This window comes from Podarcis cretensis (genome assembly GCF_951804945.1).
Source record: "Podarcis cretensis genome assembly, chromosome: 18".
Taxonomy (NCBI): domain Eukaryota; kingdom Metazoa; phylum Chordata; class Lepidosauria; order Squamata; family Lacertidae; genus Podarcis; species Podarcis cretensis.
Window position 1 is genome coordinate 2,358,718 of NC_137188.1, and position 18,154 is coordinate 2,376,871.

General features: G+C 47.5%; 1 protein-coding gene and 1 long non-coding RNA gene across 5 annotated transcripts; one reads left to right on the forward strand and one right to left on the reverse strand.

Moving 5' to 3' along the window:
• Positions 1-9,715: 9,715 nt before the first annotated feature.
• LOC307207236 (uncharacterized protein) lies at positions 9,716-15,214 on the forward strand. 4 transcript variants are annotated; one of them, XM_079961049.1, is made up of 5 exons: positions 9,730-11,397; positions 13,137-13,189; positions 13,443-14,452; positions 14,770-14,837; positions 15,092-15,214. In XM_079961049.1, exons 3-5 carry the CDS (start codon positions 14,245-14,247, stop codon positions 15,194-15,196), a joined length of 381 nt encoding a protein of 126 aa, XP_079817175.1. In that variant the 5' UTR covers positions 9,730-11,397; positions 13,137-13,189; positions 13,443-14,244; the 3' UTR covers positions 15,197-15,214. The 4 variants fall into 4 exon arrangements, 3 of the variants coding, with proteins under 3 accessions (XP_079817173.1, XP_079817174.1, XP_079817175.1); XM_079961047.1 differs by having other exon boundaries at positions 9,716-11,397; positions 11,479-14,452; XM_079961048.1 differs by having other exon boundaries at positions 9,726-11,397; positions 13,137-14,452.
• Positions 15,215-15,506: 292 nt separating this feature from the next.
• On the reverse strand, positions 15,507-18,142 carry LOC307207277. Its single transcript, XR_013834596.1, has 3 exons — positions 18,003-18,142; positions 16,508-16,667; positions 15,507-16,378 (listed from the first exon to the last, which is right to left on the reverse strand). It is a non-coding gene; the product is annotated as an uncharacterized lncRNA (long non-coding RNA).
• Between the last annotated feature and the right edge of the window lie 12 nt (positions 18,143-18,154).

Here is an 18,154-nt window from a genome sequence, read left to right on the forward strand (position 1 = left end):
ACAGATTCACAGTCTCTAGACAGCATTCCTCCACTGCCCTCCCCAAAGTCTCAGATTAGGAGACATAGAAGCGATGTAGGTTCATCGGGACTGAAGGGGGTGGGCTCTTTAATTACTAGGAGATGTGTTCTTTGTTCTCTCGCTGTGATTATTAAAGTTTCTAAGTGGTAAGAAGACTCCTTTTCCTTTGTTCTGCTATCCACGGCCAAGTGGGGAGGAAGCCGGTTCTCCAAAGCCTGGCATCAGAGTACAATATAGGGACCATTGGGATCTCATTACTATGAGCAGTCCATGGAAGCAATAGAAAATTGTTTGCATTAAGCACTCAATATCTTTTTATATGGGACAGTTGCAGCTAAAATGGTGTATGTGAAAAAATGGAAAGAAAAAGAAGTACCCACGAAAGAAATCTGGCAGAATAAATTGGTAGAATAGACAGTATTAGTAACTATTACCGCAAAATTAAGAAATAAGGATGAATCATGAATAACAGAAGTGTGGAACTGTTTTGGAGAATTTTATTGAGGATACAATGTTCAATTTAACATACAAGTGGGACTTAACTTATGACCAGCAAATAACAAGGATGATTTGAGATGAAAATGGGTAGAATATTATAAAATGCAGCTGACTAAGGTTTAATTAGAATGCCATGAAGTCCTAGGGTAAATGATTGTTACAGTATGAAGTGTATTACAAGTTGTAAAAATGCATAAATAAAACTTTAAAAAGAAATAAAATTGTTTGCATTAGGAAGGTCAAGGTAAAGAGCTGTGTCTTCAGGATAAGGAAGGAAACATTGGGTTCAGTTGATGTGGAGAGATGGTTGCATCTCAGTTTACCCCAAATCATGATGTTACTTCTATGATCAAAATGAGAAAAACCTTGTGACCACCTCTGTCTCCTATTTATTGTAGACAAGAATTAGCAAACCATTTCCTGGGAGTGACGTGGTGGCTTGGGCGCCTGCAGGCCCGGTGCTGCCTGAAACAGCAGTGTGGGGCTTGTGTCTGCCCTCTGCCTCTCCCTCAGCCGATTTACAGCTGAGGGGGAGGCGGCAGAGAGGTGCCCCCCGCCTCAGGACGCCTGCCTTGCACCAGGCACCCGGGCGGCTAGCTATGTTCTGTTCTTTCAATTACGGGTGCCTTGAGTTTTAATGTTTGGTTGTGTTTTTTAATTGCCTTTCTTTTGCATTTTAATGTTCATGATACTGGTTTTTATATTTTGGAAAGAGCTGTTTATGGCACACACATTACTTCTCCCCTTTCCTCGCAGGTGCCAAAAATCACCCCCGAGAGCTCCCTCAGCTCAGTGTCCTCACTGGACTCTTTTTGGGACTCATAAATGAGGTACATAGCAGACAGAGCAGGGGGAAGCCCTGCTGAGCTGCACAAGGGCAACGCTGAGGCTGGGAAGGAAGAGGCCACCTTCTGGACCAGTTGTGAGCAAGGGGCAGACAGGCAGGGGGCTGCTGAGGGCAGGCTGTGCTTGCTGCCCCACTCGTCCTGATGGACCAGCCTCCCGTGGCGCCAGACCTTTCCTGGCCAGCTACTCAATGCGGGCAGGAGAGTTTGGCTTCTGGGTTCCTGCCCGTCTCATTCTCCCTTTTCCCCACCACCACCACTGCTACCACCTCTGGGCTGGTTCCTCCATCCTGTCTGTGCCAACAGTCAACCTCTGAGGATGAAGACCCACACGAAAAAGTGACAGAGGAGGAGGGAAGCCCAGGCAGGGAAGCCAGCGTGGCCAAAGAGAGCCTTGTAGCGTCAGGCCAGGTTGCAGAGGGTTCTGGGAAGTCTCTCCTCCCTTCCCAGCGCTGCTGACAGGGCTTCTCCCTCGTCCTCTGCAGTTCCCCAGAATGGATATCAGCTCAGACAGCTCCCTGAGCCGAAGCGAACGACACCTTCTGGGACTCCGTAGACCCCAAGGAGGTACGTGGCAGACAGAGGAGGCAACCTGTAAAGAGCTGTTAACAGAAGGAGAAGATCAGTTGAAGTTGAAAAGATTTGAAGATATTAAAGATTTACTAACAGATTGGATTTAGTATTATCAATTAAATGATGTTCTGAAACTTGATTTAAAAAATGGCTGTAGTATGGAGATATCAAAATTCGAGAAAGATCTGTTGGAAAATAATGTGAAATTACTATCTAAAATGTATAAATTGATTTTAGAATGGTATACTAAAGATGAAGAAGAAGTTAAATCTGTGATGATACACTGGGCAGGAGCTTTTGGTTATAATATAGTTTGCGCAATGGGAAAAGTTATGGAAGGAAAATTTAAAATTTACAACTTGCTGTACATTGAAGGAAAATTACATGAAAATGATGTATCATCGGGACCTGACACCCAGTAAACTAGCAAAAATGTACAGAACATGTTGAAACATGTGTTGGAAACGAAATAAGAAGGAAGGTACATTTTATTACATGTGGTGGACATGTGGGGTGGTAAAAGAATTCTGGGAAATGATATATAAAGAAATAAAAAAAAGTTTATGATAACTTTTATTAAAAAAGCAGAATCTTTTTTATTAGGAACAACAGGTGCCGAACTACCAAGAGATAAGTAAAGACTGTTTATGGATGCGGCAACAGCAGCACGGATGCTCCTAGCTCAGAGGTGGAAAGAAGACAAAGGACCGACCAGAGAAGAAGGGCAGACCAAATGGATGGAGTAGGTGGAAATGGCAAAGCTGGCAGCAAAAATCAGCAATCAGGAAGGTCATATTTTTACAAGAGACTGGAATGATTTTGTAACATATTTGGGAAACCACAGTAAGCAGTTGAAAACAGTAGCAGGAATATAACCATCACTTGCAAAGTAATGTGAACTTTGGAAATTCTGGATATATACTAGATGTTGTTGTTTAGTTGTTTAGTCGTGTCCGACTCTTTGTGACCCCCTGGACCAGAGCACGCCAGGCACTCCTGTCTTCCACTGCCTCCCGCAGTTTGGTCAAACTCATGCTGGTAGCTTCGAGAACACTGTCCCACCATCTCGTCCTCCGTCGTCCCCTTCTCCTTGTGCCCTCCATCTTTCCCAACATCAGGGTTTTTCCAGGGAGTCTTCTCTTAGATTACAGTAAAAGTTGCAGAAATGAAATATAGAAATTAAAAAAACAAACCAGAACTCATTGAGGGAAGGAGGGAGGTCCAAAGGTTTGGGTAAACTTATCTCTTGTTTTTAATTGAATGGAATAATTGTTATGTACTGTATAAATATGGTGAGAATCCAAAGTTTTAAAATATGTATTAAAAAACAAATAGGAAGAAACCCCTCACCACCACCCCGATATGACAGCCCCCTGAGCTTAGACTACGAAGCCTCTGAGGGCGTGCAGAGTGCAAATCTGCCCAAGGGCCCGTCTCTCTCCCGGGCTCGCCTGGGGGTCCTGCCCCTGCCAGCCTCTCCGGCCCTTGGGGGACTCTGGCCAGCTGGACGGGCTCATAGCTGTCAAGTGTCCCTTATTTGAAGGGACAGTCCCTTATTCCAGCGCCATGTCCCGCTGCTGTCCCTTATTGATAGATGTCCCTTAAATGATGTGCCTTAAATTTCAAAGGAAGCAGCTCCTCTCCCTCCCTCCTTGCTGGCCAGGGAGGAGGGATGCTCCAACTGTGTTGCTTGGCTGTGTTGCTCACCCACTAAGAAGTCTAAGAACGACTGGGGGGTGGAGCTTGCATGCCTTGTGTGTGGCTAGTTAATGCAAGCTGAGGGGGGTTTTGTATGCTGGACGCCATTTTGTTGCACGTGCTGCTGCAAACTTTGCAGTGCAAAGCCAGCCCGGGGAGCCATCTGAAGTTGAGGCTGCATAGGCCTTGTGGTGCATGTGATTCAGATTCTATTCAGGTGAACCTCTGGTTACAAAGTTGGTTGGACAGAGTTCTTGAAGCTGCCAGCATGAGTTTGACCAGACTGCAGGAGGACAGGAAGACTGGAGTGCCTGGAACAGATGAGGCTGCAGGTCCCTTCTTTTCAAATCTGTAAGTTGACAGCTGTGGACAGGCTGCAGGCGCTGGTGTCCCTGGCACACGAGGAGGGTCACGTGGCCGGACCTTTCTATGCCCTTGGAGGGGAAGAAGCCACGTAAAAGGCCCTGCAAGTCCCGCAGGGGGGGGCAGACTTCCCAGCATGCACTGCCAGCTCCGTCGGGCCAACAGTCGGTTCCCAGCATGGGCTGCACAAGGGTTCCGGATTAATTTGAAATTTACTTGTTTTTCTAGTGTATAACCAAATAATCTCAAGGTGTCTTTTGTTCGGTTCCGTTTCACTTAGTAGCTTCATGGATAAATTAACCTCTATTAGGTTTCATTTCATTTCATTTACCTCACATCCTTCTTCCCAGCATGCTTTGCTACCCCATCTTCTCACAAACAAGTCTCCTGTGTCCTATAATTGAAATTTACCCATTTTCCAATGTATAACTAAATAAATTACTCCCAAACTGTCTTTTGATAGGTGTCACTTATTAGCTTTATTGATAAATTATCCTTTATTAGCTGTCATTTCATTTCCCTCAACTAAATAAATAAATCCCAAGGTGTCTTTTGTTGGGTTTCACTTACTAGCTTTATTGAAAATTATCCTTTACAGTGGTACCTCGGGTTACATACGCTTCAGGTTACAGACTCTGCTAACCCAGAAATATTGCTTCAGGTTAAGAACTTTGCTTCAGGATGAGAACAGAAATTGCGCGGCGGCGGCGGCAGTGGGAGGCCCCATTAGCTAAAGTGGTGCTTCAGGTTAAGAACAGTTTCAGATTAAGAACAGACCTCCGGAACGAATTAAGTACTTAACCGTGGTACCACCATATTAGGTTTCATTTTCCTCACGTCCTTCTTCCCAGCATGCTTTGCTACGCCTTCTTCTCATAAACAAGGATCCTGTTTCCTATCATTTTATTTTTCTCTAGACGCATTTGGATTATTCCATTTAGACTTGAGGGAGAAAGAGAGGAGGCTTTTCCTCACAGCCTTTCCCTCGCCATTCCCAGGGTGCCCTGTGCAACCTTCCTCCTGGCGTGCCATGTGGCACTCATAAAGCCACAGAACAGAGGCTGTGAATGCCACCAAATGAAGCCATGTTTCACCGGGACGTTATAACTTCGAGTGTGGAGGTCAAGCGAGCATATGATCCTCGGATGAAGGGTGTCATAGAAATTTAATAAAATTAATTTAATCAATGTAATAATAATATTGCCTTGACCTGCTTGGCTGAAAAATCTCACACGGCTTCTGGAAGACCCAGTGGAGGCTGCAGTTGAACCGGGGGGGGGGGCACACCTGCACACACCTGGCCCATTGTCCCAGGGCAGGTGAGCCAGAAGTCTCCTTGCCACTGACATCATTTCACCCATGATGATGCCATCAATAATGCTGTGACCTCATGTCTCCAGGGGCTTGGGGTCCCCTAGCAACACTGGTGAGGGGAGCTTTCATTTCCTTATCCCCACTGAGGATTAGAAAGGTTAGAAAGAGATGGAGAAGAAGATCAGGTAAGACCATTCAAACTGGCTGCCTCTGGTTGCTAACCTTCATTCTTTTATGTTTATCAAGACTTTTAAGTAAAGCTGCGCAGTTGAATACTTAATGATAAATAGAAGTCCATCTGTACTCTTTTAAAAAAAATCTTTAGGTTTCTTAATGAGGCTTGGCATAGAAAACCAATTGTAGATGTTGGGAAGAGAAAAAAGACATACCAAACGCCTCCATAATCCACACGCCGTGATGAGAATCTCTTTGAAGTCCGAGCTTAAACACCAAGGACTGTACAGTTCTGCAGGTTTTTCCTTACTCTTCTTCGGTCCAGACTATGTCTGTTTATTGTCCAAATCCAATTATTTTATCAAACAGATATTTCCAGCTATGAGAATGACATCGGAGAGTGCCAGCCGTGTTGTGCTCTGGGACCCAGTGTCCTCCCGCTTGCACCTTGATGCAAGCTGACAATCTCGGACAATCTGCGGGTCTGCGAGACAGTCCTCCCCCACCCTGGGGAGTCTGCCAGGGCTAATTACCCCCATATCAGCCCTGAATTACCGGCACGGCTGGGATCAGCCATTTCCCACCTCAGGAAACAGGAAGCCTGATGCCATCGAGTACTTAGACATGAACCCAGGGAAGAGTGCAGCCTTCATCTTTATTGAGCCGAAAAGGCTTTCAATAACGTGTCATGGAAATTCCTTGAGATTTTAATAGGAAGATAAGACTTGGGAACATCATTAATAAAAGGAATAAAAGCAATATATCAAGACCAGGAAGCTAATTTAATAATAAATGATATGACTGAATACTTCCCCATAGAGAAAGGAATGAGGCAGGGGTGTCCACTCCCCCCCTTTTATTTATATTAACATTGGAAGTACTAAATGAGGTCATAAGAAGAGGAAATAAAAGCCATAGCATTAAGGAGAAATTCCTATAAAATTAGGGCTTTTGCTGATGATATGGTAGTGATGGTGGAAAACGCAAAAGATAGTATGAAGAAGCTGCTAGAGAAAATGTAACAATTTGGAAAAGTGGCGGGATTCAGATTAAAGAAAGAAAAAACGAAGGTAATGGTCAAAAACATGGATATACGGGGGGGGGGGGGAGAGAGAACCTAGAAGAAAAAAAGAGGATTGCAAGTGGTAAAAAAGGTAAAATATTTGGGGATTTATTTAACAATGAGGAACATTAACCTGTTTGAAGAGAATTGTAATGAAACTTGGAAAGAAATAAAGAACCAATTAGAAATCCGAAAAAGGCTAAAATTATCATTGGGGGGGGGGGGTAATTCGACGATAAAAACGAATGTATTGCCAAAGTTATTGTTCTTGTTCCAAATGATACTGATTGTCAGATGTGCAGGTGGTTGCTCGTGAGTAACCAGGCAGGACTCCGACCTGTCTTTTACAGGTTTTATTAGTGCAAAACTATTTACAGTGCAGAACCCCAAAGTTCATGGCAGTCTCAGTCACTTGCAGATTCCGGGAGTGGCCCCTTCCAGTTTCTCCCCCAACATAAGACCTTAGACACCCCAAATCTCCGCCTCCCCTCCTTACATTTCACCCCTCTGCGCAAGCTGGGTTACAGAAACGGCATGTCTGTTCCCTGGCCAGCCGGCTAGGTGAGGCGCTTGGGCTCTCAGCAGCATCTTCGAGCCCTCCCCTCCCCTCACCTGGCTACCCCCTTCTCCTTCTGCTCCACTGGAGATGGGGCTTTCTCCCCCGCTGGATGATGTGCTGCTCCACAGAAGCCTCAGAGGCTCTCTGTATCCCCCTGCCTCCCTCCCCTGTTCTGATGGCAGTCCCCTGACACCGATAATTTCTAAACTAGAGATTTTTGAAAAATGGAGAAAGGATATATCAAGATTTATATGGCACAGGAATAAGCCGCATATAAAATTCAAATTACTAACCGATACTAAGGAGAGGGGCGGTTTCGGGCTCCCAGATTTGAAACTATATTATCATGCAGCTTGTTTAAAATGGATTAAAGATTGGGTCATGCTAAGAAACACGGAGATTCTAGACTTGGAAGGATGGAACAACTGCTACGGTTGGCACGCTTACCTAGTTTATGATAAGGTGGCCGTAAACAAAGACTTCCTAAACCATATAATCAGGAAGTCATTATACAAGGTTTGTGCGAACTACCAATGGCTCTTAGAACCAAAGATACCCTGGTGGGTATCTCCCTTAGAAGTTGTAGCCGTGAAAAAGAAGAATATGGAAAAGGGCTGGCCAACATATGAACAGCTATTAGTTAAAGAGCATGGTGATGTAAGATTAAAACCCTATTTAGTTGGCTAAATTATTACCAGGTAGCGTTCCGTTTTAAAGAAGACAAAAAAATGGGATTTGAACAGAAAACAACAAAATTACAAAGCAAACTCCTACAACCAAATAAGAGACTAATATTGATAATGTATAATCCTGGAATGGGAACTGAAAGATGAAATAATAAAAGAAACAATGATAAAATGGTCACAAGATCTATGCCAGACAATTCATCTAGATAGATGGTAAAAGCAATGAAGAACCGATATTAACTTTATGGCTTTGTTACGGAAAAATCTGGGTGCGAGGCTACTCTGCCACCCAGCTCGTCGGACTAAGTCCGCGGGTCCCTGCGGAGGAAAATGAGCTCAGCCGGAGACAGGAGCAAGCTGCAGAAGATCCAAGTTTATTGCGCAACAGGTTCAAGGCGAGATTGAACAGCGAGAAAGGGGTGACATGAGTTTTTGAAACTTCCCTCCATGTCCCAGAATACAGTGCAAAATACATCATAGTTACATCATGAATACATTAAAGAGAGGTTGGGTTACAGAGATTAACATACCGAGGAGGGAGGGGGAATATGCAGAGCTGGAGATATGCGCGGATAAGCGCTTCCTGAGTATCGGTGATGAGAGGACAATAGTCCAAATATGTAAAGTCTGGCACCTGGTATTGCCCGGAGGAAAGGCTTGGCAGAGTGATTTGACAGGATTAGGGTCTTGACACCTTGCTTGAGGGATTATGGAGGACAGGGGAGGTGTCATGGAGACCTAGAGAAACTGAGCAAATTGGCACGTTGATTTTCTATGAATTTTATAGATTTTAGTTCCTTTTGACATTGACAATTGGAAATAAATGGATATATTGTAGCGAAGAAGGTGAAGAAGGCATGCCCCCCCTTCCGTATCAGTTTGCAATTTGATAAAAGAAAATATAATGAAGATGTTTTAGCGTTGGTATCTCACTCCTGTAAAATTAGCAAGGATTTACAAAAAACACTCAAATCTCTGTTGGAAATGCGAATCAGAGGTAGGGACGATGTACCACATGTGGTGGAGGTGCAAGGTGATCAAACAATTTTGGACATTGGTACATGAAGAGCCTAAAAATATATTCAAGAGTTCAATTTCTAAAAAGCCAGAAGCGTATTTGCTGGGCTTAATAACTAGTGACATCCCAAGGACAGAAGGAATGTATTTCTTTAAGCAACAGCAGTGGCCATATTATTAGTGGCAAAAAATTGGAAAACAGAAAAAATACCACAAATATCAGAATTGATAGCTAAAATCTACGCCTCATTAAACAGCTGGGTGGACTCCCCCCAGCAAGAACAATGGGATAAACCTCCTCACCTTGTTAATCCCATCAGAAAATGGATACAATGTTGCAACAAAATGCCAAACTCTTTACTCTGGACTGTTCCCTAATTTAAATAAAAGCCTCAAAACTTTGGAAATTCGTATAAAATCATCAGATACATCAAATTGCTTCATTCCAACTTTATTTTATCCTTGGGAAAAAGGGACTCCATTTTCCTTCGATCCCCGCCAGGGTCTTCAACGAACAGTGGACTTACGATTACTTCTTCATACAGTGCAAAGAAAAAGCTGTCTGCCTACTATGACAAAAATCAGTGGCTGTCCTCAAGGTGCACAATTTGCGTCAACACTACAAAACTTTCCACCAAGCTAAATATTCTGGTTTGGTCGGTGAACTGAGAAAAGCTGAAATATCAAAATTGAAAACTGGCTTGGCAACTCAGCAAAATATTTTTGTGAAGCAAAAACAGGAAAATATTTCATCGTTGCAAGCAAGTTATGAGGTTTCCAAGCTCATAGCACGTACTGGCAGGCCCAAACTTCCCACTGAAATAATTATAAGTTTGTGATGATTAAAATCGTTCTTTATTTTAAATATTGTATTGTTTTCCTGTTTTTTTGTGCACTACAAATACAGTATGTGCAGTGTGCATAGGAATTCATTAATCCCCCCCCCCCAATAGTCCGGCCCACCACAAGGTCTACGGACGGTGGACTGGCCCACGGCTCAAAAAGGTTGCAACTCCATCCCACCCCTACTTGCCTGCAAGCAGGAGCAGGCTGGGGTGTTGTGGTGGCGCTTTGAACTGTATCCCCCCCCCCCCGTGGTGATTTTCTTGTGTCAAAATGAGAGTACCCCTAAACATTTTTTAGAAAAAAAGCACTGCCTTATACCATAAAATTATATATCAATGGCAAGATAATTTTAATGAAGAATGTAAGGCAATAACTCTTATGAAGGATTATTTATCACAACAGCAGTCATACAGAAGAAGCGTGAAACACACAGAAAAACTGATATACAGGTTAAACTGCCAGGTTGGCACTTTGCGAGAAATAAGTGGGTTTTGGGTTGCAGTTTGGGCACTCGGCCTCTGGCCTAACCCTTCTACAACTGATCTGATTTCCCCTGTAAAAATACCAAACCATTTTATATGTAGCGGGAACTACACAGAATCATAGAATTGGAAGGGTCAACTAGCCCAACCCTCCTGGAATGCAGGAATCTCCACAAAAGCAACCATGAAATAGGGCCTCTCAGTGGAGCCTGTGAGCCTGGAGTGAATCCTCTTCCTTTCTTAAAATATTGTGTAGTTTTGTTTTGTTTTGATTTCCAAAGGAAAAAGCAATTTGTGTTTGCAGGCACTTTCTGGGACTTGAATCTGTATTCATAAACAGTTATTTTGCAGCAAAAGGAGGATCTTACGCTCTGTTGCTTTTTCATCTCTGAATGTAGTCTAGGAGGAGGCGGGAGCCCTGAATGTGTGCTGCAACAGCAAGAAGGATGCTGGAGGAGGAAGCAGGAAGGGTGCGGGGTGAGTTCGGATTCTGAGAGGTGCCCAGCAGGGCTCGTAGGGCCATTGTAGTGGCTTGGAAGGGCAGGAGGTAAACACAAATACAGTCAAGTGGTGATACAATTGAATGAGTGGTTTATCCGGTCATTAAAAAAAAAAATTCTCTCAGGTTGCTTTTGGTTCAGTATTTATCTTGTAAGTTATCTGTTTGCATGGGTTTCCCGCTGAACAGGAGGAGTACCCCTCCTGCGGGCCGGCGACCCCACAGCAGCCCTCCCTCACCTCTGCAAGTCTGGTTTTATTTTTCTTCATTCAGCTGCCAGACAACCCAGCACCCTGGCCCCGGTTTGCCAGCTGATGTCACAAAGTGCTGCTTTGCAAGCAAGCCTTAGAATGCCCTGCAAGGGGGATGCCTGCCAGATGACAGTGAGAGTTGGTAGAGAAAGATGGATTCTCCAGGTAGGAGGCCTAGAGGAGATGAGTGGCAATATTATTATTGTGAGGTGATGCTACTACAATTCCAAAGGGAATGCCAAGCAGGGAAGGAGGGGGAAGAGAGAGAGAGTGGAATTCTGGTGGAGACGGAAGATGGAAGGAAGCTTGGAAAGGGAGTTTGAAGGGGGGGCAGGTGAGAGTCAGTTGAGAGCGGTGGGTTCTAGAAGGGGGCATGAGGGGGGGGGCTGAAGCTGAGCTGGACTTAGAAGCAGCAGCACAGCCGCCATCGCTCTGAGCATGTGGCCGTTCAATGTCGAAAGAAGGGGGTCTCTCCCAACTTGGCAGCAAGAGGATTCCATTAATTCAGGTGAGCCATGGAGCCATTCAGGTGAGCCATGGAGCCAGGTAACCTCTTCCTCTGTTTTTTATTTTCCTTTCTGTCTCCTAGGACATAAAAGGCTGCTGAGACGGCAAACCATGAAGGAGGCTGGTGTGCCACTGTTAGAAACATTGGAGATTGTGGTAGGTTAATTCCATAGGGAATCCATTCCCCACATGTGCAGGGAGGTCATGGTGCTGACCTGCGTGAAACAGGGCTGGGTTGGGGGGTTGCAGTCCCGTCTCGCCCCAGCCCCTCGCTCCCCTCCTCCCAAGCCAGGGGTCAGGCACCCAGGCAGGAGCAGGCTGGCAGCCTGTGGTGACGTGGGCATGGGCAGCCTGGCAGGGGTGCTTGTTCTGCCCCCCTAGAGAGTACAATGTCCTTCTTCCTTTGCAAGGCCGTGGTTTGGGGAACCAGCAGCAGCCCAGCGGTGCAGGGAAACCCAGCAAAATCCGGAGGTATGTTGTGACCTTGTGTGGCCGGGGAAGTGTTTCCCAGTGATCTTGGGGGTGGAGGAGGAAGGCCTGATTTAGAGATCCCTATAGTTTTATGGGGAGGGTTTCTCTGTGGCCCAGGCAGGGCCCTAGCTAGGGGGTGGTGAGGTGGGCCCCCATCAGGGGTGCAAGTGAGGGGTGGGGCACAAAAGTGCCTCAAAAAGATGTCCAGAAATATGTCTAAGTATATAGATGATAATAATAAATATTACAATCTATATATTTATCTGGAACTCCTCCAAGCAATCAGTCAAGAGGTGATACAATTGAATGAGTGGTTTATCCGGTCATTAAAAAAAAAATTCTCTCAGGTTGCTTTTGGCTCAGTATTTATCTTGTAAGTTATCTGTTTGCATGGGTTTCCCGCTAAACAGGAGCCCTCCCTCGCCTCTGCAAGTCTGGTTTTATTTTTCTTCATTCAGCTGTCAGACAACCCAGCACCCTGGTCCCTGTTTGCCAGCTGATGTCACAAAGTGCTGCTTTGCAAGCAAGCCTTATAATGCCATGCAAGGGGGATGCCTGTCAGATGACAGTGAGAGCTGGTAGAGAAAGATGGATTCTCCAGGTAGGAGGCCTAGAGGAGATGAGTGGCAATATTATTATTGTGAGGTGATGCTATTACAATTCCAAAGGGGATGCCAAGCAGGGAAGGAGGGGGAAGAGAGAGAGTAGAATTCTGGTGGAGACGGAAGATGGAAGGAGGCTTGGAAAGGGAGTTTGAAGGGGGGCAGGTGAGAGTCGGTTGAGAGCAGTGGGTTCTAGAAGGCGGCACAAGGGGGGGGGGCTGAAGCTGAGCTGGACACAGCTGCCATTGCTCTGAGCAGCAGAGCCGCCATCGCTCTGAGCATGTGGCCGTTCAATGCCAAAAGAAGGGGGTCTCTCCCAACTTGGCGGCAAGAGGATTCCATTAATTCAGGTGAGCCATGGAGCCAGGGCTTGGCTTTGGAGTATTCAGGAAAGGCGCCTAGCAGGCTTCAGCTTGCATGGGGCAGGAGCCTGGTGAAATTACTTCCGAATTATTTCTTTGCGCCATCACTGCGCGTGACCCTTGATCAAAAGGTCCCTGCCCCGAGGGGCTTACAATCTTTAATAGGACACAGGGAGGGAACAGAGAAAGGTTGAGGTCCAGGCTGGATCCTGAGTCTAGGTCTCTGAATTTAAACTTTGGGATTCCCAGACATTTCCCACCTGTAACCTCTTCCTCTGTTTTTTATTTTTCTTTCTGTCTCCTAGGACAAAAGAGGCTGCTGAGGCGGCAAAGCATGACTCAACCATTGGAGATTGTGGTGAGTTAATTCCATGGGGAATCCATTCCCCACATGTGCAGGGAGGTCATGGCGCTGACCTGCGTGAAACAGGGCTGGGTTGGGGGGTTGCAGTCCCGTCTCGCCCCAGCCCCTCGCTCCCCTCCTCCCAAGCCAGGGGTCAGGCACCCAGGCAGGAGCAGGCTGGCAGCCTGTGGTGACGTGGGCATGGGCAGCCTGGCAGGGGTGCTTGTTCTGCCCCCCTAGAGTGTACAATGTTCTTCTTCCTTTGCAGGGCCGTGGTTTGGGGAACCAGCAGCAGCCCAGCGGTGCAGGGAAACCCAGCAAAATCCGGAGGTATGTTGTGACCTTGTGTGGCCGGGGAAGTGTTTCCCAGTGATCTTGGGGGTGGAGGAGGAAGGCCTGATTTAGAGATCCCTATAGTTTTATGGGGAGGGTTTCTCTGTGGTCCAGGCAGGGCCCTAGCTAGGGGGTGGTGAGGTGGGCCCCCATCAGGGGTGCAAGTGAGGGGTGGGGCACAAAAGTGCCTCAAAAAGATGTCCAGAAATATGTCTAAGTATATAGATGATAATAATAAATATTACAATCTATATATTTATCTGGAACTCCTCCAAGCAATCAGTCAAGAGGTGATACAATTGAATGAGTGGTTTATCCAGTCATTAAAAAAGATATTTCTCTTATGTTGCTTTTGGTTCAGTATTTATCTTGTAAGTTATCTGTTTGCATGGGTTTCCCGCTAAACAGGAGCCCTCCCTCGCCTCTGCAAGTCTGGTTTTATTTTTCTTCATTCAGCTGCCAGACAACCCAGCACCCTGGTCCCTTTTTGCCAGCTGATGTCACAAAGTGCTGCTTTGCAAGCAAGCCTTATAATGCCCTGCAAGGGGGATGCCTGCCAGATGACAGTGAGAGTTGGTAGAGAAAGATGGATTCTCCAGGTAGGAGGCCTAGAGGAGATGAGTGGCAATATTATTATTGTGAGGTGATGCTATTACAATTCGAAAGGGAATGCCAAGCAGGGAAGGAGGGGGAAGAGAGAGAGTGGAATTCTGGTGGAGACGGAAGGAGGCTGGGAAATGGAGTTTGAAGGTGGGGCAGGTGAGAGTCGGTTGAGAGCGGTGGGTTCTAGAAGGCGGCACAAGGGGGGGGGGGCTGAAGCTGAGCTGGACACCGCCGCCATTGCTCTGAGCAGCAGAGCCGCCATCGCTCTGAGCATGTGGCCGTTCAATGCCAAAAGAAGGGGGTCTCTCCCAACTTGGCGGCAAGAGGATTCCATTAATTCAGGTGAGCCAAGGAGCCAGGGCTTGGCTTTGGAGTATTCAGAAAAGGCGCCTAGCGGGCTTCAGCTTGCATGGGGCAGGAGCCTGGTGAAATTACTTCCGAATTATTTCTTTGCGCAATCACTGCGCGTGACCCTTGATCAAAAGGTCCCTGCCCCGAGGGGCTTACAATCTTTAATAGGACACAGGGAGGGAACAGAGAAAGGTTGAGGTCCAGGCTGGATCCTGAGTCTAGGTCTCTGAATTTAAACTTTGGGATTCCCGGACATTTCCCACCTGTAACATCTTCCTCCGTTTTTTATTTTTCTTTCTGTCTCCTAGGACAAAAAAGGCTCCTGAGACGCCCAAACATGAAGGAGGCTGGAGGGGCACAACCTCTGGAGATTGTGGTAGGTTAATTCCATGGGGAATCCATTCCCCACATGTGCAGGGAGGTTATTGGCGCTGACCTGAGTGAAACAGGGCTGGGTTGGGGGGTTGCAGTCCCGTCTCGCCCCAGCCCCTCGCTCCCCTCCTCCCAAGCCAGGGGTCAGGCACCCAGGCAGGAGCAGGCTGGCAGCCTGTGGTGACGTGGGCATGGGCAGCCTGGCAGGGGTGCTTGTTCTGCCCCCCTAGAGAGTACAATGTCCTTCTTCCTTTGCAGGGCCGTGGTTTGGGGAACCAGCAGCAGCCCAGCGGTGCAGGGAAACCCAGCAAAATCCGGAGGTATGTTGTGACCTTGAGTGGCCGGGGAAGTGTTTCCCAGTGATCTTGGGGGTGGAGGAGGAAGGCCTGATTTAGAGATCCCTATAGTTTTATGGGGAGGGTTTCTCTGTGGTCCAGGCAGGGCCCTAGCTAGGGGGTGGTGCGGTGGGCCCCCGCCAGGGGCGCAGGTGAGGGGTGGGGCACAAAATTGCCTCAAAAAGATGTCCAGAAATATGTCTAAGTATATAGATGATAATAATAAATATTATCATGTATATATTTATCTGGAACTCCTCCAAGCAATCAGTCAAGAGGTGATACAATTGAACGAGTGGTTTATCCGGTCATTAAAAAAGATATTTCTCTTAGGTTGCTTTTGGTTCAGTATTTATCTTGTAAGTTATCTGTTTGCATGCGTTTCCAGGTGAACAAGGAGGAGTACCTCTCCTGCGGGCCGGCAACCCCACAGCAGCCCTCCCTCGCCTATCATGGCATGGAAGTGCAAAAAAAAGAAGAAACATCTATCCAAGGCCAAGCACATGAGAACTTGGGAGAGGAGTGTTCCCTAGTGACAACCCTTTCGTATAACGCCTCGCCCCGAAAAAGAAAAGGAGGGATTATGATCGCCTGCTAGCACACAGGCCCTTCTTTGTGTGGCTCCTTCACAAACGGTCTGGAGGACAGCAACACGAGAAGGGGCCTTTTCTGCGGTGGCTCCCCCCTTGTGGCATGCTTTCGCCAGGGAGGCTCATCTGGCGCTCTCATTACGTATCTTTAGCTGCCAAGCACAAACATTGCTCAGAACCAGCACCAGCAGGGCGCAAGCAGAGAGGAGGCTGCTCTGCACGCAGCTGAGGCGGTGGATTCGCCAACACAGCAGCTGCATGCACCCAGAGGCACTTTGAGGATGAGGAAACACCACTACTTCCCCTGTCACTACCCCAGCACCAGCAGCCACTGGGTTTTCAAAAAAGCACTGCCACCAGTGCAACCAGACACCAGCACCAGCAGCAGGGTGCAAGCAGAACCGAGGCTGCTGGGCAGGTGGAGATGGGGGAACTGAGCGAGGCGTGAGGGGCTCGTGCAGGGCTCTGATGGTCGCCCAGGGGCATGTCCTTGCCGCCACCACACAAGTAAGTCTTGTGGGGCTCTGATGGGGTACCAGGAGTCTCCTTGACGGGGCTGCGGCTCCGAGCAGACGACCCCCCTGGGGATTCTTTTTCCCACCTTCCTTCGCTGATCTGACCTGTGAGAAAAGAAAACAATTCACCATCAGTGCTGGAAAGAGGAGCGAGACGTCCCAGAATCCCCTGCAACCTGGCCTGACCCTGCAAGGCCGTCCTTTGTCTTCCCTCCTCCTCTGTCCGCCACACACCTCCTTGAGGCATCCAGAGTCTCCCAAGTTGTCGCTCTTGTAGGTTTCATGGTCTAAGCTCAGGGACGGTCCGAGTCAGCGTCTCTCTGGGGGTCAAGGCGTTTCTTCCCATTTGGGCTCCTCCTGCACACATCCTTGGTGCTGCCGATATCCACTGAAACTTCAGTAACAAAACATAAAAGCCACCAAATTAAAATTATTCTAAAAACAGGTAACAAATCCTAAAAGCAATCAGCGGCCCTCCAAACAACTTCAGAATTGCCAGGGACAGGGCTTTCAACTCCCAAATGCCTTGTTTAAAGAGGGATACCTTTAAATTTCTCATAGAAGCTAATAGCGAGGGAGACGGATGCACCTCACGAGTGAGGGCATCTCACAAACGGGAAGCCACTGCCTTATCTTGGGTTACCACCAACCGGGCACCCTGGCAGCCTTGTGTTAACCTTGTAGATGCAGGGTTGCGTGGGCAGAGGACTTCTGCCCACAAATGGGGCCAGGCTAAACATGTCCACTCCCTTCCAACCTTTCTTCATCGGACTGTTCCCCACCCGTTCCAGTTTGTCCCTACCCTCCTTTAAAGTGTGGGACCCTCAATTGGGCACATTCCCACTGATGTTCAAGGAAATCACACCTGGCCTAACAGGCCTCTCATTCCAGGCACCGTTTTGGAAGGAAGCAGCACTTTCTCTCTTTTTTAAAAGGTGTTTTTTTACCAATATGGTAAGTTCTAGACAAAAACGAATGTGTGACTGATCGTGTATCACATCCTCTTTCTGGAGATTCCTGCTTTAGCTGGTCAGTCGAAGCCGGTCCCAGGATTGTGGCCACTGTCGCCTGCTGAATGCTTCTGGGAGCCGCAGATGAGAGCGGAGTGCAGGGAGGGGACCAAAGGTGGACACACGACCCCAGAAGGAGCACGACATGTCTCTCCCCCCCCCCCGAGACTGTCGCTCCCCTAAAACGCCACAGGTGACTGGCACCTACAGACATGACTATAGCAACACCAAGTATATTCTATCATCTCCCCTCAAAAATAAAAAAGCCCTCCCTGCCTGCCTCCTCCCAGTCCAGTAGGACCTCGGGCTGAAGTAGCTTCGGGATGAGTATTTTTGGGTTGTGACCCGAGAGTAACGGAGCGCGTCACTTCCGGGTTTCACCGCTTGCGCATGCGCAGACACTCAAAATGAAGCGCCGAATCGCGACACGCGCAGACGCACAGACCTGGGTTGCGTTGGCTTCTGGATGCGAACGGGGTTTCCGGAAAGGATCCCTTTTGTATCCAGAGGTGCCCCTCTACAAGGTTTTATCAGCTGAATCCAAATAAACCATGTCCCACCCTGGCAATTCTAAAACACGGTTTCCAAAACCAATTTTAGAAAGTGAAAATATTTAACATATGAAAGCAATACCTGCGACAGCAAGAAAAAGCCCAGGGCTGGGCAACTCTTCGCCTGGCCGCATAAAGAAGGAGGGTTTTCGGGGGTTGCCAACTTACCAGCCTCTGCCTTGCACTTTCAATCGGGGCGCTTTCAAACTGGCGCATGCGCACAAGGCCGAGTTTCGGCTCCCGGCTTCTCTGCGCACGCGCCGAGCCTTCCTGCGCTTTCTTCCCGGCAAAAGGCGCCGCGAAGGCCGGCCGGGGGCGCT

Bases quoted from the DNA above. Each gene is read 5' to 3' on its own strand.
- LOC307207236 (XM_079961047.1), top strand. From the start codon at position 14,245: ATGGAGTTTGAAGGTGGGGCAGGTGAGAGTCGGTTGAGAGCGGTGGGT. The intron at 14,453-14,769 runs GTGAGCCAAGGA...TCTGTCTCCTAG, and splicing joins AGAGGATTCCATTAATTCAG to GACAAAAAAGGCTCCTGAGA. The intron at 14,838-15,091 runs GTAGGTTAATTC...CTTCCTTTGCAG, and splicing joins CACAACCTCTGGAGATTGTG to GGCCGTGGTTTGGGGAACCA.